At 38.4% G+C, this 26,598-nt stretch overlaps 1 protein-coding gene and 1 long non-coding RNA gene across 3 annotated transcripts; one reads left to right on the plus strand and one right to left on the minus strand.

The window, feature by feature from the left end:
* Positions 1-73: 73 nt before the first annotated feature.
* On the minus strand, positions 74-25,515 carry LOC146452309 (glucocorticoid-induced transcript 1 protein-like). 2 transcript variants are annotated; one of them, XM_085097908.1, is made up of 7 exons: positions 25,353-25,515; positions 12,335-12,623; positions 11,899-12,044; positions 6,866-6,961; positions 6,191-6,421; positions 4,581-4,963; positions 74-3,213 (listed from the first exon to the last, which is right to left on the minus strand). In XM_085097908.1, the coding sequence occupies exons 2-7, from the start codon at positions 12,606-12,608 to the stop codon at positions 3,042-3,044; spliced, it is 1,302 nt and encodes a 433-aa protein (XP_084954034.1). In that variant the 5' UTR covers positions 12,609-12,623; positions 25,353-25,515; the 3' UTR covers positions 74-3,041. The 2 variants fall into 2 exon arrangements, with proteins under 2 accessions (XP_084954034.1, XP_084954033.1); XM_085097907.1 differs by lacking the exon at positions 25,353-25,515 and adding an exon at positions 12,707-12,843.
* Positions 15,094-16,634, plus strand: LOC146452310 (uncharacterized). The gene is made up of 2 exons (XR_014859767.1): positions 15,094-15,480; positions 16,074-16,634. It is a non-coding gene; the product is annotated as an uncharacterized LOC146452310 (long non-coding RNA).
* Positions 25,516-26,598: the final 1,083 nt, after the last annotated feature.

Genomic DNA, 26,598 nt, shown 5'->3' on the forward strand with positions numbered 1-26,598 from the left:
CATGTCATGTTAAAATGTTAAACTGCTTGCGAGTCGAGGGTTTACTCAAACTAAAATAAGCACTAGGAGAGTCTCCTTTTCTCTTCATTTTTATTAGTACTGAGTATGCATCAATAAGAATACAAGTGTGTAGCAAAATGTACGACCACCGAAATACCCTCCTAAAATGTCGAGGGCACTTATGTTTTGACATGAATATATAACTGCCTAAATCAAGCATTGTCATACTTGTTAATATTATTGAAAAATTACCCAATACGTGGTGTGGGAAATAGTTTCTCAAAATATCCAAAGACAGAACAATAACTCAAAACACGTCTTGAAGAACAACTGGCACTTTTGTGTAATAAATAAGAAAGACAATGTCCACCAAAAACCTTTTCCTTTTGTTTGATATAGATCCTTGTCCAAACTGGTGAGCACAGGATAAATTCCATTGAAACAATATTATGAAAGAGCATAGCAAGTGAAACATTTTTCACCACATCTTTAAGAAATCAGAGCTTGTAACAGAGAAAAATTATGCTTAGACTTGAAGAGAATGGTCGTTGTTTAACACTAGTTTGAATTTAACCTCGAAACTTGTGGAATGAATGAAGAATCTGGAAAAGGTATGCCTTAAATTTCCCAAATTATCTGTACACGACATACCGTGCACAGGGCTGTAAATTTTGGTATGCTTTAACCCACTGTGCCATCACGTCTGCAGTCTTTAAATTTTCAGATTGTTTTTCAATTTGATTAAATAACTGAAAGCCTCAAAATGGATACATGTACATCTTGGGCTATGGTTGCATTGATTTCCTGCTCAGTTTAGTTAAAGACCTGCGAAACTGCATCACCATTTTGGACAAGGGTCTAGTACATTTAGTTCAAATGTCAAATGACAAACTCCCAGACTGAACCAGCCAGTGCATGTAGATCAAAGTTAGAAATGGAATCAATTAACCCTTTCCTTCCCAAAGAACAAAAAAACATCCCCAGTTTCAAGTTTTTGGTTAACTGAGACAAAACTGCTCAACAGCTTTTGCTTCAGTGGTATTAATAATTTCTGTTTCCGTACAAGGAATCTAAAATTACAACCACATTACGCACATGATGTGGGCTTGACTGCAGGAACAAAAGGGTTGATTGAAAAGTCTCAAGTCAGTCTCAGTACACAAAATTTTTGAACAGTCTTCACAGTTCAATAAATCTACAACAGATTTTGATTTTCTTTAAGTGTAAAAATATACAAGTATCATATAGTTATCTTAATCCATAAAATATTTACATCATGACCTGTAGTATACATTAAGAATCGAGTCAATGAATGTTGCAATAGTTTCCTTTTTTTATATAAAACTCCTAACCTGCTCACGTGTATTAATCAGGAGGTCTGTTTTCCTTAAGTTAAACTTAATATTTGTGAATAATATGATACACTTTCTCAATACAATAACTGAATAATGTACTATACAATCTTCCAACGTAAGCTAACATCTCCTGGCACATCAATTGATCAAGTGCAGTTACTTTTCGTATAAAAACAGATTGCAGAAGGCTTTGAAAAGTGGGGTTGCTAAGACATCTACTTGTCGCAAAATGACGAGAAAAATTCCACATGCAAAAAGTTATGCCGGAGAAGCAAAACAAACTCTACAACAAAAACAAAATTTTTATAATGACCTTGAAAATTATTGTTTAGGGGCAACACCAAGTTAAATCACCCTCAACATCAAAGTTGAGTTTTCCTTCAAATGAAACCTCAAAGGTCTTAACCTTTTCATTTCAAAAAGGCTAGTATTAAAGTAGAAGGATGTTCAAGTATATGCCACTCAAGTTTTCCCACCCACACATGAACTTCATGAAACATCATGTTTCACTCTCTTAACGCTAACTAAAAAAACTTGTTTTATCCCATCTCTTTCACATACTTCACTCCACAGTGAGGGAAGGGTGTACACTCACATTTCAGCAGGATGTGCTGCTTCAATTGGCACAGTTTTCAAGCCATTTTGGTCTGGATTAAGATCACACTTTGCCCTTTTATAACAGTCTGGTTTCCTTAGTGTTCTAAAATGTTTGGATTATTAAGGTTCAAAAGAGCTTTTACTCCTGAAAAAGCACAGTTTTCAGACCTGCCATTAAGGGTCGTAACCCGTTACATCTGAATACCCTTCAAAGAACCTTGATGTAATGCCTAATCTTGATGGTTAAAGGGTCATTTTACTCAGAAATTAACAGGATTGTTACGGATGAGAAGCTCAATGCAACATGTGCCTAAAAACTTCATGACAGCCTGGTTCTGTTTGAAATACAAGGCCGTAAAGAGCAGCACATCCCAAATCCGTACATGAACAACCCACCCCTAGGAATTAACAGAAGCAGGTAAAGTTTTTCAGAAGTAGCAGACTTTCAAATCCTCCTTTGATGCTTCCCGTAACAGGTATCAAACATCAAAAACCTGGCTCCTCCACAAATCAAACACAATAAACACTGGAAAGACAGACCTAAAACAGCCATCTTAATCCACTATGAAAAAAACGCAAAACATGCAATAATTTTACAACTGTTTTTAGTAACACGCAAACCAGATAACTCCAACCCAACACTGGATACTTGGCCAAAATCCTTCCATCAAACTTTTTTAAACACACTAGACCAATGATTATTAACTCTTTAAGCCCAATATCAACATACTAATTCTCACTGATCTCCATTACTTTGATGTATCAACATGATGATAAGATGATCATTTTCTCAATTCCTGTCACCTGTATGAATGATCATGTATGGACATGACAAAAAGAAATCAGATCTTGATCGCACATTGGGCTCAAAAGGGTTATCAACAAAGCTCCAGAAGGACAGGTGGAGTGCTTAACTGTCAAAGTAAACCTTTTTTGTCGTTTTTAATGCTAACCAGCCAATAAATAAGGATTTTCTTTGGTACTTTACATTAATAGTTTTGCCCTTCACTTTATCAAGTTACACGTAGCTTGAACAGCCATTTCCTTCACTATCCTCCACAGTTTCAAAGTTTCAGTTGCCTTCAACGTTTACTGTGAGGCTTCCACTTGTGATAGCTGCTGGTTGGCTGTCGCGGGGGAGGTGACAGCCATCTTGGGGTAGGAAGGTAGGGCAGAGAAGGCAGAAAATGCTGATCCTGCAGTGAGGCTGATGATCTTCACTTTTGTCTTGTCCGGTGCAAAAAGCACGGGAGATCTATCCCTGAACAGAAAACAAAAACCAGTCTTTCCCTGTAGATGATATGACCATTATTTTATTGTTTTTCTTGGTAGAGAGTGTTTCGTTTGGAACTTACAGTCAGTCTATGTCACGCATGACCAGTAGCTTCAAGAATGAACATCCGAATTCCTGTTTGTCATCTAGTACAATACACTGTACTTGGGAAACAATTCTTATTTTTGAAATAGTTAATGCCGTAATATAAAGAAAAATTCCTAGGTTCATAGGAAATTTCTAAAGGAACTCGGAAATCTTGCTGGCGACGTTCCAAACTTCAAAACTCTGGTTACGCATGATGTAGATTGACTGTAACTTTTGATCAAACAAAGAAAAGGGACACGTTCTACATCAATGGAAATGACAGATTGGAGCATTTCAAACTTGAAAGTTGTTCCCCAAGTGGTCAGCTTTATAGAACCAAATATATTGATAGCTGCATTGAATGATTGCAGGGGTATGTGCATCAACAATTTTAGTTCTGCTATCCCTGTTCAGGTCGTGAGTTACATTGTGTGGTCTCTTTAGCCCTGAAGGGTGTACCTAATGTAGATCAGTCATAAAACTCAACCTTAATTCCTAGTCAAGAGCAGATAATGCATGGTCTTATTGGCATATTCAAACAGCACAGTTCTGATAACATAAACGCTGCACATCTCTGTCAAGTACATTAGACTGGTACACCCATAGGATTAAATAGGCCATCTAAATGAGGATTAGGGGGGTAGTTTCTAAAGAAACCATGGTGCTACATCAGTGAGGAGTGGAAACAAATGTTTGGTTTTATCAACAGAGTTTATAAAGGTAATTTGGCAACTGTAAAAAGACTTGCTCTGATGAAGGGCTAACGATCAAAACATCAGCATTTGATTCTCTTTAGTTTGAGGTTGCCATTAATTTCCCTTTCAGCTCTGCTGGTAAAACCAACATTTGCATAAGGGTATCAGGAGTGAAAATTGTACACATTAGAACAGATCTAACAATGCATGAAGATGAAGATGTAGAAGAAAGGAAACCATTTTAAGCATCACTTAACTGTTGCTTCAATATTTCGACCAAAGTCACAAGCTTCCTGTGTGAATTTGAGCCCTTCAGTCACAACACAAATTGTATGGAACTACCATTTTCTGACACTGACAATGACCAGTCTGCATGCATGCCATTAGGAAATTAGGGCAAATTTAAATTAATGAGTGGATTGTAGGCAAATTGCCATAAAAGGAGGAACACAAAACAACAGAATACCCAGTACTTTACTAACTGCCATTCTTAAGGAGATTGTCACTTGAAAAAGCATGCAACATGCGAACACTGCAAGCCTCTTGGAGAGGAAAATCTCCTGCAAAACTCACCTATCAGCATCTTCAACATGTAAAGGGACCTTCTCAGCACCATCAGGAGGCTCCCTGGCAAAGAGGTACGAGTTGTTAGGTTTGGGAGAGGAGACATATTTAGGGCCAGCAGGGAGCTCCGGAGACACATTCTCTTCAGTTTCTGCTGCTCCTCCTGAGGAACACCTTGATGATGGCCGTGAATCTGAAGCGCCAGCCATTATGGGATATGTTGGTGATGCTGAGTGGCTTCTACTGCTGCTATTGCCACTTCCTCCACTGTCTTGCCCGTCTTGGTTGTCAGCAGGTGTCTGTGTGTGGATATCTACCGTACGAAAAGGCAGCACTCCAGACAGGACTTCTACCACCGGTGCTTTACGACCGTCCTGTACTTGTTCAATTCCCTGCAACAGAAAACCGCTGTTTAGGCACAAGTTTCTTTATTACACACAACTCAAAACTAATGACGACCAACTACAACTGCAACCACTGCCACAACTGTGGTCTGCAAAAGTTTAGAAATTTCTAATAATATTGTCCACTTGCCACTAAAGTAATTCTTGAAAATCACTTGAATCAATTGGATTGAACTACGAAAATGACAGACCATCGCAATTATGTATGCAACTTAACCCTTTCGCTGCAGCATATTTTTTCGCTTGTGTGCTGAAACATCTTCATGAGAGTCTTCCCATTCATCAGGCTTCATCACCATTATATTCAGAGTCAGAAAACACATCTTCATGGCTAGAATCTGCCCAAATTCTATCCAGAAAGTTAGTGACACTTTAAGGACCGTGCCTGTTTTTGTTACTGCGCATACGTTCTGCGCACCTCGAGATACTCGGGTTTCCTAAGGGTGGTGCCCAGGAATACAGGGATATTTTTGCATGATTTATAACTATGCGAAGAAAGCAGTACTTAACAAGTGCTCTTGGTATCCAAAAAGAAAACTGGGGGTAACCATGCATTTTTCAGAGATAATAAAGCTTCAATTTCGGAAAAAATACCATACAATGCTTTGTAATTTAGCGCCTTTTAGTATTATTGTCGCTTAATAATTATCTCTAAAAAAAATGTGTTGTTACCCCCAATTTTCTTTTTGGATTCCAATAGCCCTTGCTAAGATCTACTTTTCCTGTATAGTCATAAACTGTGCAAAAATACCTTTTTATTAGAAGGCACCGTCTTTAATCTACTCACAACTACATCATTTACAGCCAAAAAAGTGCAAAAAGTTTCACATAAATGATTATCAGAAGAGATCAATTGCACCTTCCACACATTCAATAAGGCGGCTCATGCGAGGAAAGCAAAGACAATTTCATGGCTGCGTATGGTTCACAAATTGTTTAACTGTTCACCAGTCTTTCTGGGTTCTCCAAAAGTTTAATCTTTCACGTTTTTAATTTTTTACCGAGTGTTTAGATTATAATGCAGTCGCCACAAAAATACCTGGCACCAGTCGTTCAAAGAATGGATACCTCTGTGGAGTGAATAAATCGCTTTCCAGCCGATAAAATGTACTCCAGTCGACACAAGTTATCCACTGGATAGTAACTTACCCACTGGATGAAGTTATCCGCTCTTTGAACAACCAGCGCCTTATTTACAAAGTGATGTAAACTTACTCTTTCTGTTTGATTGTCTGTGAGTACTAGTTTCTGAATTTCAGAGTTGAGGCCCTCCAAGCTTCTTTTCTGTGGACCCTCAGAAGGTCTTGGTGCCAAAGGGATCGAAATAGGGATTGACTGAGGCAACCTGCTCGCGGGAATGGCAGTGTGATCACCATGAAGTGGAGACTGGCGGCCATATGTCTGGCTTGATTTGCTTCCTTGCTTTCGCAGGTGCTGCTTTAATTTCTGTTAAAACATTTTTTTGAAACAACGCTTTAACAAGCTGAACTTCACAAAACAAACTTTGTTCAAAACATTAAACATACAATGGTTCTGTTCCATAAAATGTTGAACTTCTGCCTGTGACACTGAAGCATATCTAATAAGGCCCACAATGACTATTTCTTGTTAACAACTTTCATTCCAAAATTATGTGTACTTGAAGGATGTGCAATGAAGTTCAAAGACAACAGCCCAGAGTTCATGTACTGAATGATAGAAGCTATCTAATGCAAAGCCTAGTTTGAAACTGTAGGCCCAACTTTAATTGATCATGTTTTAACACAGAGGAGAGACCTTATGAAACACAATGGTGACTGAAATGTGAAGAATGTACATTCACTAAATAAAGCAACCTTTTCTTGCTTTTGTCGTCATGGTTGTGTAAAGCCCCTATTCTTTAATACTTGCCTCTTTAATTTTCTGGTCTGCACTGCCCCAGGAGTTTGATCTCTTGTGCCTTGTTCCTAAATTTTCATCTAAGTCACTCTCATCCCAAGTTGGTGTCTATAAAACGTATAACATAATGTCAACAGAATTTAGTTTTACACGGGGCTTCATTTCCCAGGTTTTAGCACAGTTTGTCGATACATACAATCAAATTCTCCCTTATTATAGATTTATCACAGTGTAACATTTTTGGTTAAACATAAAGGCGCACTATAGATGGGACTTAGCTCATCCCACTTTTCACAACACTTGATTTGCATTTGAGTTTTTTCACATGGAAGTTTGATTGTTTTTTTTCTTTTTGTCTAATTTATCTCTAGTGTTCAAAGTTTGAAACAATAAAAGTTGAGAGTAAAATAACTAGGCTTGAATATTATTTGCAGGTCTTTTATGCAAAGGAGTAAGCATGTTCAGTAAATTAAATGAAGGTCATGACAATTTGTTCAAATTTCTGGGGTGTTTTTCCTTCTTTTTTTGTTTTTGTTTTGCTGCCTTCTCCTTAGAGCTAGAATATCTTGGGAAGTACTACCACCCCACCTCCCAGGGGCATGCTTTATCTTCCCCATCTGAGGACTCGTTGCCCCCCACTGTTTCAGCCGTAATAAGATTTACGAAAAGTCTGTTTTGCACAGGGAAGAAAACCCTCAGAGGTGGGGGACAACAACAGATACACCTAGATAAAGCAGGCACTATTTTCCCTTTCTCCAAGGATGTTTGTTTAATACAAATTTCACCAGAGAATGAGTCAACAGTTAACAAAAGCACAACAGGCTCACATCATAAGTTAGACTCAATTAATACCATATCAGATTTTCAATGTTTAAAAAAAAATATGCATATATATACATCCCTTTATCATAAAAGACAGATTACTAAGGATTCATTAAAATATGTCACAGCTACCATTTTTAGTGATGACGTTTGACGATCTGAAAGATTTCGTGAAAAATTGCTAGCTAAGGGTTCAATTAATTGAACATTTTGTTCATAAAGTGGCAATTTTCTTTACTCCCTAATCGCTGCAAGACTGAAGAAAATTCAAAAGATGCAAATTAAACTCTCCAAATGGACAATCAATAAATTTAAATTGCACAAAAATTTGCAACCTTTGGGTATAATTTAAATGTTTGTAGTCATAAACTAGGCAGGAAGAAGAGCAGTCTTTGAAAGTTAACTTATGATAACAATATTATTCACTTGGTCTCTTTTGCTATAATTTTGACTAAGTGATAGCAAAGATCAGGAAATCCTTTGTCACATCTCAACAATGAAACAAAACTGAAGGAAAGAGAAAGCAGATAGAGAGACTTAAGAACGAAAATTTCACATTTGCTCCCCGGCAATGGTTTTCAGTGGGAGAGCTCCAGATGACACCCAGAACCTATGCCATTTGTCCAAAACTATAAACAATTGTTACCTTCTGCTACAAGACAATCTTCCACAAACTAAAACAGCTGAGACATTGGTACTCTTTGGTATTCCCAAGAAGGGAAATTCAAACAGTACCATGCAAAAAGCAGAACAAAATAAATGGCATAAGAGATCAAAGTTTCAATAATAAAGAGCTTTAAAGGGGGAGTCTGACACATGTCTGAAACAAGGTGTTTACTGAGTACAAGGCCATTACGTGTATTGTAAGTTTGCAAGTTCATTTTCCATAAAGGGGTAGCTGCAAGTAAAGGTCTAATCAGTAATGGGGCCAGAATGCTCACAATTCTTTCTGCCTTCTTCCCTTCAACTTTATGTTGGACGTTTAGACTTCCTCAAAGGTTGAGATGGGCTAGTGGCTTGTGCATCACCAGGTCTCTTGATTGGCAGCCTGTGCTACCAACTGGTGATGTTGATACCACAAGAAGTGAGGGACTCAAGTAGTGAGGGACTACTACAAAGAATCTTTGAATCTCTTCCTTGGTGCACCTCTGACATGGTGGCCAGCGGACAGTTCTCAGTACAACACCATCTTTGGAAAGCAGTGGCCCCTCCAGCCTTGCAATGTGGACTGGCCGATGTGGCTTTATCTGAAGACACATGGCCTCAACATTGGTAGCCCTGCTGCTTTGAGGACTTCTGTGTTGCCGACAAAGTCAATTCAGTAAATGCTGAGGATAGTGAAGAGACAGTGCTCTACCTGGTGAAAAAGCTCACAAAGACTTGGTACCGTAAAGCAGGGTAGTGGGCATGAAAGTTTGCGGACGCTGATCTTTGCGGTTTTCTCCAAGTTGTTATTGTTCCAGATACATTTGTCAAATCTACCAGAGGCACAGTTAACTTTGGTCAGTCAACTGTCCACTCTGGCCACATACATGTACATCTACAACACATGTATACACCAAGTGGATGAACTAGCGAGCTGTTTTCAGCTGTCTGTTCAATGGATCTATTTGGTGGGTGTTGTCTTCTTGAGGTGCAGGTTGGCGAAGGACTTTGGTTTCTTAAGACTGAGTTCAAATCCAAAGAGCTGAGCAGATGTTACTCACTACATGGCAAAGACCATGTGAGATACATGGCAGGCAGTAATTATCAGCAAACATGAAGGAGCTCTCCGATGAAGAGTCTTTGTTTGGGGGTTGAGGATTATTAAATGCAGAATGTGTTAAGCAATGAATGATATTTTTTAGACCTAAGCACTTATTTAATATATATTATTTAAGGTTTATTTAGGGTTTATTAAGGAGCAGTCATGACCTTTGATCATTCCCTGTGTACTTTCAGCTGTCAAAATTCTATTGTTTTCTTTCACATGAAGCACATGCAATCGCCGCATGGTGCTCACCAAAATTATTGCAAAAACAGTTATAAATGAAACTTGAACAATATTTCTAGGCTGTCACACACTCAGTAGCTCAATTAACGGAATGGTCCCACAATGAGTTTCCACCTTTCACTGCAGTACTTGTCTTCAAAATGGACACTTCTAGTTTAAGGATTATTTTGTCAGCAGAGATGTTATCATAATATATAATGATATTTTTAGCAAAAGCACACGATTCTTAGCGCTCAACAAAGGACTAGGATCCTCAAAATAAAATTTGAGACAAATCTTCAAAGAGAACTTATGTAAAGCTGGTCATAGTCTCTTCTCAGACAATCAAACATGTGGTATTACGAACAAACACATGCCGGTTTACCAACATACATGTACAATTTCAAAGCATGCTGTCTCTATTGTACAGCTATAAAATGACCCCACTATTTCTTGAAGTCAACAAAGAAAAGGTATAAAATTTGCGAAAAGCTAAATTTGTCGACGTTCACATTGCCAGATGTGTGCATGTCTTCGGCAGCCTGCATTCAACCCAGCCAATTCCAATCAGCTATCAACGGCCATAAAGAAACCTTTTACCAAGTTAATTTATTGTTTCCATAAAAATCAACAGAGGCTATGTGAATACAAAGTAGAACAACTGCTTTTGAAGCTAAGTACACAAGGATGGACAAGATGAAGAAGAATATAAACCCAGACTGATCTTCTCAACAACTTTGAGAAGTATAGGCTAAACTTTTCAAAATCATTGAGCAGCGTGGAGGGATGCTCTGCACATGACAATTTGACATTACAGGACTTCTATGGATTTAAAATTCAGTATTTGGCAAAACACCCCAGCGATATGTAACAATGTACCAGGATTCAAAGAAATCTAAACTTGCATTGCTCACCCAAATACTTGTATGTAAATGAAGTGGGAACCTTACATTTGATAAAGAAAGACAATGATATATCTATAAAAAAAAGCCTAATACAGAATAGACAAAACAAGATCACAATCAAAACATTGTTTCTTGGAAGGAGAAAAATTACGCCATGAGATGGAACATGCTGCACCAACATCCACTGGCAGAAAAATCTGTTTTTTATTGGTGTCTTTTGAAAAGACATCCATGTTCAAATTTGATTAGACTGTATTGTAGTGCAGTTAGGTACAGAGAATTAACTCTGTCTAAGAGTATATCTGAGAACTACATTTTAATAACAATATTATCTCAAGCCCAAAGTGTGAAGTCAGCAAGTCTTGTAACACTAGTACCATTGTTTCCATACATTACACATGTTATCAAAAAAGATCAAAGATTTTGACATGCCCATCAGCTATGCTCCGACATATTAAGGTTGACTGATTGACATTTTTTTTTTTAAGCAAAAAGAAAGTAATATTAGTTCGAGTTAGCAGGGTCAGTTTGAGTTAACCGAGTTCAAGATAGCTGAGAGTAAAGGAAAATATAGGCTCAAATGGAGGGAAAATCAGATTTAGTTCAAGTTAATGGGCACTTCAAGTTAACCAAGTGGAGTTAGCAGGTTTCTACTGTATCACCCTCACTTGTTTAAGCCAAAGCTATCCTACACTGAGCACTAAGTTAGCACATTGGAGTGAATTCAAAGAATGAAAGGGTGGGTTGGGGGGAGGGTGGGGGCTTTAGTATGGGGGTACCTCAGTTGCCATTTTAAGCTTCATCCCACCATGTTTTACTTATCATAAATTTCAGATAGAATCAAAGCAACCAGCTCCACTTCACTCCTCCGTCTTTACTGAAGAGAACCCTTATATTATAATTCACCTAAATTACCACTCACAAAGAACCAAAATGTTTCACTCGTGATTCTTTGACCCGAGACCAACTTGTGAGTATTAATACCTCATGACAGCATAGTTCTTTCTCATAGCGTATAGCTCGAGGCCAGTGTTGACTTTGCTTTGCAGCCTTAGAGCTAGCTTTGTTAGCAACATTTCTACAATATCTTTTGTGTAACGCCGACTCCATCACACGGGTTAAAACAAACTTAATTTACAGCTAAGATCATCAAATTTCAGAGTTGCTTGGGAATTAACCTTGTTGTCATGGTTGTAGTTCAATAAGAGAACCAAAGAGCAAATTTGCTTTAGCTTGCTCGCTTCTTACAAGCGTGTTTAAATCTTCCCAGCCCTAAATTCGCGTAATTAGCCTCAACTTGGCAATTTTCGAGGAATGTTTTATTAATAGAGCGGTACCTAACTAACCTGTGTTGATTTGTGGCACATACTCGGCCCGTAACTTCCAACCTCTTTAGGCCACTGTCCACTCATATAAGGCGAAATGGCGTCTAATGACGACGTCCTTCTTATTGCGGAAACCGAGTTACTTTTCGTAATTTTGCTCCTTTCACCTGCGGACAAAATGATATTCCCCCTTTATCAATTGTCAGGTAAGCTCAACCCAAACTGTTTTCAAACAACGGAAATGGCTTTCAGTGTAGGTCAATACGCTGAACACAGAAAAGATGACCGATAGATGAAAAAGCGAAATTGAACGGTCTAACCATAGTGAGCGTAAACGATGGGAGTACAGATATATTGATGGCAGCTGGCTCAATAAAATTGTTTTAGTCATAACTAACAACTATTCTAAGGTTGAATTCCTATTTTGAAAGTAAAATTTGAAAGCACGTCAGCTAACCTTTCGAGCTCGACGAAGATGGAGAAGAAGGACTGCGACGATGCTCGGGGGATCCACGTGTTTCTGGTGAACTTCTCCGGTGTTTGAGGCCGTTTTCATTCCCATGTACTGGTGAAGAAGATGGACTTGCCCTCCTCAGTCCGCTTCCTCGGGTAGGACTTGGATTTCCATGAGCTATGAGCGAGAACGGTAAAGTGGCCCGCATAGGTTGAAGTTTCGAGCTTGATGCAGGCGACGCATTTCGTCGAGGTCTCTGGGATGGCTGTGAAGCCATTTTGTCCCGAAAAACCTACACGGCGAAAGAAGAAGTAGTGTTTATTTCAATCCCTTAGTTTCAGCAAAACCACCACAGTGTGAGCGGAGAAAATTTACCGATAAAATCCTGTCCAACCTTCTGCTCCCACACTTCCCACCAACAACACCAGTTGTGGTGGAGTAAGCATTCTAATTACAGCGATGCAAATTAGCTGGACTCTGATTGGTCAATTCGCACTATTTGACAAGAAGCCTGTTGGGAGAATTTATGTTAGTATCATTCGTTGAGGGTAATGACTGAGCCACGCATATTTTGTTATTCACTCATTTTGAAAACAAACTAAATTTTTTTTATCTCGGCTCCTTCTAAAGGTTGAAAGAAAATTCCTCAAAAGAAGGCTGTACGTTGTGATTTAGGTAGGAACGAGAAGACGCCCACTAATAAATAAAATTTCAGCCTATTGGGGTGAACGGAATAGGTGAGAACATAATGCGTACAAAAACACGTGTTCGCTCAAATATTGCGGTTTTTGAATCGCCATCCGCCCGTGCATTCTCCATTCATCAATGAAGTACCCCCTAAACATCAACAAGCGACCTGTTAAATGATAAGTCTAAACTTACCCTAGCCACAAACGCCACACTCTAAACAAACTTACGAACGCTTCTCGATCATCGTTTCAGCCAAGAAATGAACGTTTAGTTCCTTTCAGAAGTTTCAGAAGGTATTTTTTATTCAAGTAGATTGAAAAAAAAGTTTTAAAGTAAATTTGCGTCTATTAAAATATGCAAAAGCTCATTAAGTTTATATGATTTCCTTCAAACAGGCTCCACTTAAGCACTCTTAGTCGTCCTAATAGAGCTCGATCGTGATTAAAATAAGAATAGATTTTAGTTTCAATGGTCTCTTGTAAATTGTTTGCTTTAACAGAAGAAAGAGGGAAGTATACATACAACTTTTAATTGTCACGCAAGATTTTACGCTAGGCTGATTTTCCCGCGGAAAACGTCAACACCAGCTGTCCATACCTTCCCGTGTCGTTGATTGGCTAAACGCGGCACGAGGTGATTGTGCGAAAAAAATTGTTTTCCATTCGGAAAAGTAGAAACTGTTATCCGTCGTTTCAAAGTCATTTAAATCCATCAAATCGTTGTTCCTTGCCTCAGTTGGTGGTATATTCCCCCTGGCTTCTTCAACCCATTGGAAAACTACACATCAAAGATACGATCGTTTAATTTATTTCATTATTTAATTTAGTACGCTCGCTTTTAAAATATTCTATCCACTCGTATACATATTTATCTTTATAATCATAAGCTGAAGGCTTTTCCTCATTTGTTCATATCACATCTTTAAAGATATTGCCCCGAAAACCTGTCTTAAAAATAAGAGTATTGTTCTTCCGATAATGTACGGTTCGTGTTGTTATTGCCATAGACTCAGAGATCTTTCCCGCGGTGTTCATGCCATTTATAATTAATAACCTTGATGAGAAATACAGCCTGAAATTATCACCGCGGTCGAATACTGACTTTTTTTTATGATAAATTTTACGTCGAATTTTTTTAGGGAAAAGAGTCGTTCTTGTTTCTACGAACCCGAAGTCGTAACAGTTTGTTTCCGTTTTCAACTGATTTCGTAATATGACGCGTGCGAAACGAAATTCGTTTCTTTCTGATCAACTTGCAGTTTCTCCCAGTTCATTTGAGGTTCGTAGTATTTTCTCTTCTGACAACAATGTCACTAGGCCATTCATAACTAGTGTTTCAGTCAAACTCTCAAGACCGTGTCTGTCGGGATCGACTGGGATAATCCATAAACTTGAGTGATGTAGCCTATCTAGTTTACGATTGCAAATTTACTTACGCAAACAGAAATCTAAACCTTAAAAGCTTTTTCTTGTTTCTCAGGTGTTTTTTGTATTGTTTGAAAACGTGTAATACAAATCTGTTTGGTTTTATGGCAGCATACGACAATTCCGTGCGAAAAGGTTCAACTGAAATTGCTTGCGTGTGCGCGTAATCTTCGTACGCGATTGAAACGCTGTCCGACTCATTTATGTGGCAGAGGAAACGCAGTTTCCTCTCCCGGAGACAAATCATATTTTTCTCATGAATTATTCCGACTCCGATCTCCACTCAACAGTGAAAAGTAAACATCGGCTAAGCAATTTTCCCACTTTTATCACGAAACTTGAGAAGGACCGACCTCAGGGTGAATTCAACCCTACTTCAAGGAGAAAATGTTTGTCATACTGAGTTGTTGAGAACCCGATGTAGTGCAGCTGGTATTCTAATAGCTTTCTCAAAGACAGTGTTTATATTGTTACACTTTCTACTTTCGAAACGTGGTGCGTGCCCTTAGCAGTTTTTATTTACTACCAGTATTAATTAATTTTGAAAATACGCTAGTTGTCCTTCCTGCCTCTTCCAGCAAAATAGATCTGAAGATCGCACGCACAAGCAAATCATATTTCCGGGAAATACGATAAGAAGATTACGAAATCGAAAATTGCCGAAACCTTTTTAGTTCCACTGGCTTTCAGCTTTCTTCTGTCGGTCAAGTGAATTGAAAAGCTGTTAGTTTGTTAACTTAAAGGCGAAACAGGATATACAATTATGCCATGTTTTATTAACTTGTAATAAAAGTTAAAGAAAAGCCCTGATAAAAACAAAATTGGAACTGATTAGCAAAAGCCAAAATTTTCCAAGTCATGCAAACATAATATTGGAGAATATTTGCTTCGTTTGATAAAGTAATCGACAAAATCTAGCACTCACTTTCAAGCTTGCAAAGGTTAAGTATTTCGCCACAATACCTTAAACTTGCAGAGGACACTGGCCTCGGTGCATTGTCAAGTTTGTCACAAAGTGTTCCTTGCGGACAGAAGGTAAAATTTACGAAACGTTGTTATCTTGGTGAACGAGAACTCAACTAGAAGATTGCGATCCTGATAACTGTTTCTGAGCAAGGCAGTGGTCGTACTGGAACAAAAACACTTATACTTGATCATTCAAAGACTATTTCATTCACGAACAACAAAACCCTGTATTCACTTTCATGAATCACCTTTTCGCGTCGCTGAAAGGCGAAATCGCGGTTTTAGGATAAAAAAATATGTGAATTATTTTTAATTTTTTTCATTTAAAACCTGATAATTTTCTTGACAAAGCTGATACCATTATTCTTTTATGCATGTTGTCAAGAACTTTTCTATAGCTTGTTATCCAGTGATACCAAACATTGAAATTTAAGAGATTGTCATTGGATTTTGGATTATCAGCTGATGTTTTCTTATTCTCAACTTCGCACCTCAGTGTAATGTCTACTGTTAAGTGTTTAATTCGGCTTTGCTCTGAACTGTTCCTTCAATATTACAGCAAATAATCGTTAAAATGCTGAGCTGAAGAAGTAAAAAAATACTAATAATAAAAAGCTCTGAAAAAAATCACTCGATGACATTCACACTAATTATCATTACAGATACACATCGAAGCACGTGGATATGACAATGGATACCCAAGACCTCAGCATGGGCGAAAATGTCTCGCATATTAGCATTTAAAAAGCATATTCGATCAGTAAAAAAGTTTTTAAAAACAGTAAATCTTGATGGACACAGAGACAAGGAGACCAAACATTCCGGCGACACGCCTAGCGTTTGGCGCGACACAATTGTTCCAGTGGACATCTGAAGTCGCCCTGGACACAAAATAACGTGGCTTTGTTGATTTATAATATTCCATTTCATTTTGTAGCCGAGGGAAAATCTAAAAACAAATTAGACTTCACCACAGGATAGCCAGTGATAAAAATTGCCACACTGATTACTTGTATCCAGAGAACCACCTTGTCCAACACAGAGGCTTATTGTCATCGTTCACAGGTTTACCATCCTGTTTTGTGTTGCATACGGATTGTGTGTTCACAGATTTACCAATCAGTCTGTTTGTTTTGCGGTGGATACGCGTCGTTTCAGCAGGCCTTCAAATAAGCCGGGCCTTCTAAAGGTGATGCTTAGCTCTCTTAAAACGAAATAAATGACTGAAAACAAAACTCCGAGATACTAACACAGTGTCGTTCCTTGCTGTTCTGTTTTGGTTTTGGTGATTCAAGGTTCTCGAGAACGGTTTTGCAATCACCACTTATGACGTAACATGGTTATCAAATCCGACCTCCTTATTATCAAAGTTACTGACTCGAATGACAGAGATTTTCTGCACCATAAGCCATAAAACCGGAGTGAAGATCATTTCTAGTTGGCACAGCCCGGGAAATCGGTTGGCCGACGAAAGCTCGACAAAATTTGACCTTAAATTAAAAAGGCATCGCAAGTGCTTCATTGAAACTAAATGATTCTAGTGCTCAGTGACCAAAACTCTTATCTTAGTTAGTTTTCCTACCCTGAATGTTCGCCATCGTTTAAGAAGACAGAATACAGATTATCAACGTGTATGAAGACCATATAAAGTGTTTTCACATGACGTCATGGCGGCCATGTTGGTGTCCCAAACTAAACCTCTGGGAATTGAACTCTATTTTTATGCAAATACTTTCTTTTGTTTCATAAAACAAATATGGCCGGTAGTCACGTGAATGAAAACGCTCTATACTTTGACTCCCTCTAATGATGTTATCAAAATTGAAAGGCTGCATGTAACTTGGGTGAAATATTTCATCTTGCTCAGAAGGTAGCCGGCTGATCGGTTTACACACAAGGACCCATCCTCTGGTTTGGTGGTGTACCGAGTGCAACCTGGATTTAACGAACCCCTATATAACGAAGTCCTCAGTATAACGAACGATATTGTCCAGCCCGGCCTTTTAAAATCTATGGAACAGAACCTTCATATAACGAACCAATTTCCCTAGTCCCCTTGAACTTCGTTTAGTAAATCGAGGTTCAAATGTACTTGAATGGCTGTTTTGGTTAGGAAAAGACCCTTTCTATTAATGGAGGGATATTTAGGGGCAAAAAGCTAAATCAAAATGAAATAAAAACGCTCTGGAATATGAACACAATGCTGTACACTTGTTTCGTGTTTGTTTAGTTGATTTGAAGATTGTGCGAGTAGTTTTACAAACACGAGTTTTTGTTATGTTTGCTGGACTGAGTTCATAAAACTGTTGTCGCGGTGTTCAAATCAGCAGAATCATAAAAATTGGAACGACAAAGTTCCACATCGTTTCCATGATTCCAAGGATTTTTTATCTCACGTTTATCTGTTCAAGAACGCCTAAATATCGCCTTTAGAAAAAGGCTTATTTTATAGCCGAGGTACGGATCAGAGAATTCGTAACTAGTATAGGGAAATGGGTGATCGCTCGGCAGAACTCGAACCCGAATTTGACCCCCGTCTGGCTTCGTGGACCAGTCGGTAGAGCCGAACGGACGATCAAATCCGAAGGTGGTGGGCTCCATACCCGCCAAGGTCAAAGATTTTTTCTTTGTCTCGTGCGGTCTCGCATTTCCTTACTCGGGCTAACACTCAGTATATGAATTTCACGGGTTCACTTACTGGCACTTTAACTGCAGAGTAAATTCTCTCATCCATCATTTGTTCCCTTAGTGCTAGTGTTTGTATTGTACCCTTCACATTTTTTCTGGCAGTTAAATTACTGTCCCCCGCAACAAGAGAGGATGTTAAGCCTGTGGTTTACAGCTTTTCACCAATATCAACATCAACAAAATTCAGTAGACCGTATGTTTACTTCGTCGTTGTTCGACATTTTTGGGAGGAGGGGAAAATTTTAGCGATAAGCAGCGGGTGATTCTGTATAGCAACAAGGCGAGATGTGTTGTCTGAACAAATCTCTGAAGTATTTCTACGTCATTAAACGCTAAACTGGTTCCCAGTCTCCGGGACACTATTTTTCTCATAAAAAAGCGCCTAATTATTTTGCTAGCGCGATTCTTTTATAAGTTCGTAATTAAGAAATGGTGAACTTCAAAGAAAGGGAAAAAAATGTTTTTTACTTCATAGGCACTTTAATGAACAATTTCTTCGGCAACGTGAATGACGACATGTAACTCACAAATGCGGATAGAATGCTGCGACAAAACAACAAATCCAAGACGGCTTCACTGTACTGGTACAATATAAGTGATGGAAACCAGCTGCGGGCCTTGAACAACCAGCCAGTTCCGTTTATCGCTTTTTATATTACAAACCGTTCGTGCATACATGCATGTTTTTTTGCCATTTGTATACATGTTGTGGCTTTTCAGGAACAAATTAAGGGGTCATTAATTCTTTTGGGATCAATGTAGCAAGTCTAATTCCCTTTCAGGAAGGAAAGAAAAAAAATGCCATTTCTCCGCAAAAGAACATAATTCTGCCTATTCCGGAAACTTTCCCAAAAGAATGCAATTCTTTCTATTCTGGGCAAGAATGAACGGAATGATGTTCGGTTCATTCCGTGAAAGGTGTTCGTCTTACTGAACAAAAACAAGGATACCCTCTGTTCCGTGTATTCCACCTATTCCAGAATTAGTACTGGCCTGTTCACAATTAAGTTAATTTCGTGCACGCGTTTTGCTTCGTTCCGCTTTAAAGTTCCCGCTTTACAGTCAGCCAAAACAGCCTTATTAGCAGAGGCGTTGCATGGTCGAATTGGCTCGCCCGTAGATCATTCCACGATCAAAATTCTGAACAGCGTGTGACTTAAACAAATTCATGTTTTGTTCATCGTATTTGACCAAACATACGTTAGAACAGAATTAGCACAATTTTCTAAAGTCTAAGGCTTTAAATATTGCCCCCGCATGGTGCATAGCCGTACGAGGTGCGCAAAGTGGTCATGGGTAAAAGTGGTGTCGGGAAGATACTCCACGAAGTGCTTTGTTCAGTTCCAAAGTTCTTTTGCTCTTTCGAATCTGATTCATCAGGTTGAACAAAAAGATAATTTGACACTGACGGATTGAAAAAGTCGATCCAATTAAAACGTCATTCTCAGACACAAAATCGACAGACTCGACAATAACACAACGGACGCGATCGACAATTAGGATCGACAGAAGTAGTGATCTTTTCAGCCTGTTTATGTAGGTCGAAAAGGATAACATAGACTTTTTGGGTATAACCCCATCATTGTACATTCTTTAGATTTTCTATTTTCAGTTCTTTTTCCGAGTATGCCTGTGTCACTGAATGAAAAATCATCTATCATTTACTAATTCACCAAGCTTAAATCAAAACAACATACTTATTTCACATATACCACGACGACATTCACATCCTAGCAGTATGCAGGATGGTTTGTCTTTAATGGCCTGGCTCTCACGAGTTTCCTGTAGCTCAGTGGCAGAGCATCTCCAAGCCAGCCAAGTTCTAAACAAACGCGTTTGCTGTAAGTTATGTAGTTTACAATTGAAGAGGAACTATTTATTTAAGCTTATGCTCCTGGCAGTTATGCCTTTGGAGAAGTGTCTTTTTCCTCTGAATAAACAACCAAGTTATCTTACCACGCCCTGATTGTCAACCAAATAAGGCACACATCAAAGTAAGCTTATGAACGAATCAAAAGAACAGATTACGAAACGAACGTCAAGGGATTGGTGTAAAACTTAGATTTTAGAGATTTGTGCTTCACGCAAAGAAAAGCCGTAAATATTGGCTGGGTGGTAATCATTTACGTTGTTACTTGATTTGCAGAAAACATTGAAGAACCAGGGCCGTACATAGAAGGGGGGGGGGGGGGGGGGAGGCAACGGGAGCAGCTCTCCCCGCCAGGAAAACTGAATTTTTTTCTAACATAGTGTTTGAGTTTGCTGAGCTTATTCTTGTAGCTATATTGGTCCGAAATCGCAAGAAAATCGACTAATTGACTGAAAAAATCTCCGTTCAACATGAAATCAGTGTGTTTTGTTTTCTTTTTAGAAAGGTCTTAAAGGCAACTTTCTGTGTAGGGGTGAAAACAAAAACTTCCAACTAGACCCCTCCCGGAGGGGTGTGCGGAGTTTGCCCCCACAGACAAAAAATCCTAGGTACGGCCCTAAGAACCAGGACTTTTAAGAGTAAAGGTGACAGTCAGGTTGAGAGTCAAGTCGAGTACTACATAAATAAACACTGCGGTCAACATAGATCGCGGTGTTGTGTTATCAGTTTTGGACTCTCGGATTAACTGCGGTGCAGCTTTAGTGATCACTATTTTACCGTAGCCGACAAGGGACTACAGACTTCGGACTTCGGACTTCAGACTTTGGACTTCGGACTTCGGACTTCGGACTTCGGACTTCAGACTTAAGACCTCGAACTTCGAACTTCCGAAACTAAATGCGTTCATCACACTTCCTACACAATTTCGATCAGTTTTATATTCTTCGTTTAAAAATGGGATTTTCCAATTTCCGAATAAAACGGACTGTCAAAAATTGGTTGCCATGGTAACATCAAAGTCGCTGAACACTAAAGGCTGGTTTCCGTATGATCGCAGATCGCAGATCGCAATAAGGTCAGCGATCGTCTGCGATCATATGGAAACCAGCCTTTAGATAGAACATGGTTCTATCTTCTGATATCGTCTGCGATCGCGATCGCAGGATCGCAGTAGTTTCCATATGATCGCAGACGATCGCAGACCTTATTGCGATCTGCGATCTGCGATCCGCGATCATATGGAAACCAGCCTTAAGAGTAACCACAGCAAATTGTTCACAAATAAATTTCTGAAAAAGTAAATAAGCCTTGTGGCATTTGTTTGAATATTAAAACAGTGGTCAACGGTTGCTCACGTTCAAAGTCGTTACGGGCAAAATCTGCCCCCCTCCCCATTTTGTAGATAGGTTTAACTAAATATCCCTTTCCAAAATATTCCCACAATGGAAACAAATAAACGAGGAAAACTTATTGAAATAAGCTTGGCTACTCATCCAATTTTAAGACGCATACAAAATAAGTAAAACAAGTGACATAAAACAAGGTTAAACTATCTTTACTTGTTTGGTGGTAGTTAAGCTGGTTGCTACTTTACATCAAGATTTTTTTTCTTTTTTTTTTTCGTCGAATAATTTTTCCAGCGTTAGACAACTCTATAAATAAAATCATTTCAAGACAACTTGCAAAGTTAGTTGCTTGATAAATTTGAATTTACATGTGCTTTTAAAAAAGTTTCCTTTGCTCTGCGAAAATTTAAAAGGGTTCGACTAGCTCTTCATTTGTTTTGCTTCTTGTGAAAATAACATTTAGCTTGGTAGTGGTAGAACAGTCTTCCTTTTCTCAACGTTTTAGAAATTAATTTGGTTAAATATAGTAATATAGAAATAAGCTGGACAGAACTCAGAAACCGGAAGACGAAAATGTGACAGAAGTCTGAAGTCATGAAGTCCCTTCTCGGCCAACGGTTTCATTTCCGTAAATATTTGTTCGGGAAGCCTAGCCTAAATCACCTTATAAGTTCGGATTGAATTGGGAAGAAAAGCTAGTGTTCTCTTTGGCGTTTTGTTACCTAAAATGTTAGTACATGGGCAGTTGAATTCCCGCTTTTGGTTTCAGTGGGACGAGAACTGTCATTTAGATAGCGAAATACAGCCAGCTGAGATTTTCCAAAAGGCAATTAGAAATTGGGAAATAGGATCCGTTTCCTAAAACTTTCCACGGCTTAAAAATTCACTCGCAACTAAAAAGATTCCGAATAGATTAAACTGTGTTTATAGCGTCCTCAAATATCACTTTAAGGGCTCGAAAATGATCTTGGAAAACAGAAAACGACATTCGTGAAGTATTTGTCTTAACATTAGGGAGCTTTAGCAATGACGACGGCGACGGCAACTAGAAAGCAAAAAACGCAATAGGCTTAATAACCAAAACAACAACTCTGCACGTGCATTACACTTTTTGGAACATTTCTTTGCCGTCACTGCACGACTAGGACGTCAAATTTCCTGATGGGACGTTTTATGGAGGACGTAAACACACCACGACGAATTTTTCTTTCTCTTTCTAAACTTGGGTGCGGTCTACAAGAATTCAACTCCAGGAAATTTCACTTACATTTGACATTTAAAGCGAGTTGGAATAATCTCGATGATGTTTGAAAAAACTCGAATTCGTTTTAATAGAAACGTTTCCGATGCCGTTGCCGTCGTCGTTGGTAAAGCTCCCTTTTAGGAAATAGAATTTTATTCCCTGAATTCTCGAACTGCTGTTGTCGATCTTTCCGAAAATGCTAACTGGCCTTAGTTTTTCCGTGTTGCGAAAGTTAGAGATGACCTTTCCCATTTCCCTGAAGAAAACACTTGTTTTCTTCACGATTTAGCCCGAATTTCTGAGGCCAGAAATGTCTTTCCGAACAGATATATCAGCGAAACGAACAGTTTGCAATGGTGGTTCCGCGCCGAAGGTAAACGCCGAGAATTTCAAACTTCCACGCCAAGTGGCTGAGGAAGTGTGAACTCTAGGAATATGTTATGCCCACCGCCTGTACACTCTAATTCCTACACCGGGAAAAAATCCTGGATATTTTTGGACAAAAACAAAGACCGCGCACCGGTACGCCGAGCAATTTGGAAACCCACGCCGAAGATCTTCGGCGTAATCACATAAAATGCAGCCTGAACGTCCGTTTGGGACCGGCGCTAGTGGCATCTTTCCCTTTCTACTGTATATGTTTCAAATAACGCAGATAATTTATGCCCTTGCGAGCCGGTGGACTTATTTGGGTACATCTCTGAAGACTATAAGCGCTGGCTGTTAAGACTAGGTCATCGGAAAGGCAGAAAAACAGCTGTTTTCTCAAAACCGAAATACTGAGAAGAACAAATGAACGGAAAGGAACTTCATGCCCACACCTTCAGAAAATAAGCGCCGCTGTGAGCAGCTATAAAGTTACAGCTGGTAGCCGGGATGAATAGAAATAGATTGTCATCCTTTTAAATATGAGGCAAAGGTTGTACTGAGCTATAAATTTCGCTTTCGCTTACCAGCGCTTAATAGCATTTGGTACAAAAAGTATTTCGTCTGCCACATGTTTGGGAAAATCTTTAATGTGATGTTATATTGATTAGACAAAAGGGAAGTACGTTCGTTAGCCCTTTTTTTTTTCACCCCTAAGGCTAGCGCTGATAAGGGCCAACTGATTTATAAATTCGCACAGATTTCAGTGCACTGAGGTCGAATGTCGAATGTAATTCAAAGCGTAATAGAAACTGGTCAAAATTGCAGGAAATCAATCCGAAAACAACATAAACATCAAGTTATAGAGTCGTAATGCACTTTGCTTTGAGAGGTTAATCGGCGTCTAACGAGAGAGGAAAGTGCTGATCGATTCATTTGTATTCGTCACGTACGCATACTGATACATTTGGTCCTGATTGTATTTTTTGTTATAAATCTTTCTTTTGGTTTTTCTTTTAATAAAGAGGTTGCTGATGTATACTCAGAAAGAACTGAAGTTGTATAAAACCGCACTAGTCCGAAAGCGCCAAAAACGGAACTTAAAACGTAAATGTACTGAAATCTTTTACTTGACCGAAATCTGCTCGTAAGTTGGTGTTACATAATCAAAGGTGTGGTTAGATCGCTGGAGCCAAAAATATAAATGTATTCGCTAACTGAGTTTGATTTTTAGCGTTATAAAGATTAGGTTTAATAAAATAAATGGATCAAAAGAAAGAAGAATCAAAACAATAATAATTATATTTATTTTACTTGTGTCAAATAAAGACGAGTTCGGTTGGCGTATGCAGATGTAAGCGAGATTCACCCGCTGAGTGAGAAAGTAACTGGTTCCTTCCTCTTTCGAATAGCATTTTTCAAAACCACGTCATTTTAGCTGGCAAATTCTTCCCAAATTTTGCACATATTCATATATAGTTTCTATTTGTATTTCATCGATCCTCTGGTATTCAAATTGGTATTAGTTTGGACTGTGATACTAACTAAGACAAAACCACAACCATCGTTTGGAGTATAAACCTTTTAACACAGGTGCAGTGCTAACTTGTCACTGTAAGGTTTTGCGAGGCTGAATTAAGAATATTTTTAATTACTCAGTATAAGAGATAAATCCGTTAAATATAATTAACGATTCTGGAAGAAAATGGAAGTAAAATTTCAGCAGCAAATTTATAAGCCATTTTCAAAAGGAAAAAGAATATTTCGGGATGAAAACATGATTTGAGTTTATTCAACATGCTGACAGAAGTGCATGTCATTTGATCATTTTGAACGCAATAATACCAACTTTGTATTTGATTTTTTTTTTTTTTTTGGTAATAAAATAAAAATTTTCATCTGAGTCAGTTTTGAGGACAGCTGCCGTTGAAAGGTTGATCTAAATTCTATGACGTCACTGCACTCAAAATGGCAATTTTCGTCAGTGAGTAGCGAAATTCTTTTTGACGAAAAATATAATCAAATAGTTCAGGAAGAATCGGATTTATTTTACAGCGATTTAATCCTGGAAATAGTTTTTCGGTATAAGTTGTGTGAAACTCTATAGTGTTAAGCTGTAACAGCCCACGGAATAAACTAGAACACGAGCGTTACGTTACCCCAAACTGAAATTTGCATATAGGTCCAAACTAAACTTCATTACTAGGGCTGATAGATCAGCATAAATTGTCTTGTATATCTCCTGTTTGTTGAGTTTGTCGCTATCACGCCGAAATCAGCTGAAAAAATTACTTTTCTTTGGCGTATAGCCACTGGATTTTAAAAATTTGGGGCGATATTCGCTAAAATTTGCCTTAACCTCGGTTCATCTTATTAAAATCGTATCTACAAACACTCGTGCTGGTAACAATAGGGTATAGCTTTCTACCTTAGCCTGTAACACTCTCCAAGAAGGCGGCGAATGATTTCCTTGGCTTTACACCGACGATCAGTTGAATCCTAGCTGTGTGTCGCGACTGGTCGGGTCCCTTTCGCTGGCTCCTTCACAGAAATCCACCGCGTAGTTTCGATGTAGTAACGATGTACACACTTCGACGTAGCGAAAATAATTGATAACTGAACCAAAACGAAACCCATTCATAAGCCATGCTACGTCATCGGAGATCAAAAACCGACCAATCACGAGAGAGCGTGGTGGTAGTATTATAATTAAACGGGATTTATCGCGCAGGTTTTTACCTTGGAAAAAGAAAGCTCATAGACTTTGCAAAAAATGATTGCTCGGGATTAAGCGTTTGCTTTTCTTTCGTATGATTGCTATCGAACATTGTTGCTTCTATCGTTAAGCGGTGGTCAAATAGAGAATTTCAGCTGCTGTTATTAAACTTAACGTTTTATGAACTGAATTTTTAAAAAAAATGTTTCAGTTGTCCAATTTAGCTTTATATAGTTACAATATATCACTTCGCGAAAAATACGGCTACGTTGGATTATGAAAAAAATGCTTTAGAATTTAAAGTCAGTTTCAGTGATCGACAGCTGCGGAGCAAGATTGTAATATCCGGCCTGTAATTATTTCGTTTTTATCTATTCTTTCGCATTTTACCTCAACGACATTGTTAGCTATAAATCAGTACTAAATATAAACGCTGTTCACGGCGTCGAAAACTGTTGTAACATATGGCCGGACAAACTTTAAACTTTTACAGCTCATTGAAACCGTCATCGGAGAAGGAAAGAACGGAAATTAATATTGAAAATCCTAAGATATCTTTAGCATTTTCCAACTCGATTAGTTGTATTTGCATCTTTTATAATGTGAAACAATAAATGGATGAAGTTTCATACGTAAATGGAAAAAGTTGATCAGTTTTTTACAACCGAAGCTGCGTGTTTAAATTTCGCTTTCATTGTCTAATGCTAACTCATGTATATAAATATTTTTTAATTTCTCAGTTTAAAACACAAAACACTGCTTCAAAAGAAACATTTTCCGTTCAGAAATGCCAGGGAGAAAAATCTCTACCAAGCGGAAACGCTTCTCACTTGTAAAAAGTATGTTTTGTTTCGGTTTAACGGTATACGATTCGAAACTCTTTATTCTCTGTTTCGATTCCAAAAGCTTACTCATGAAAACAAACTGAAAAACTACGCAATTTCACTAGATATCATCT

The sequence above is a fragment of the Pavona decussata genome, unplaced genomic scaffold (genome assembly GCF_977016875.1).
Source record: "Pavona decussata unplaced genomic scaffold, jaPavDecu1.1 SCAFFOLD_371, whole genome shotgun sequence".
In the NCBI taxonomy this organism is placed as follows: Eukaryota; Metazoa; Cnidaria; class Anthozoa; order Scleractinia; family Agariciidae; genus Pavona; species Pavona decussata.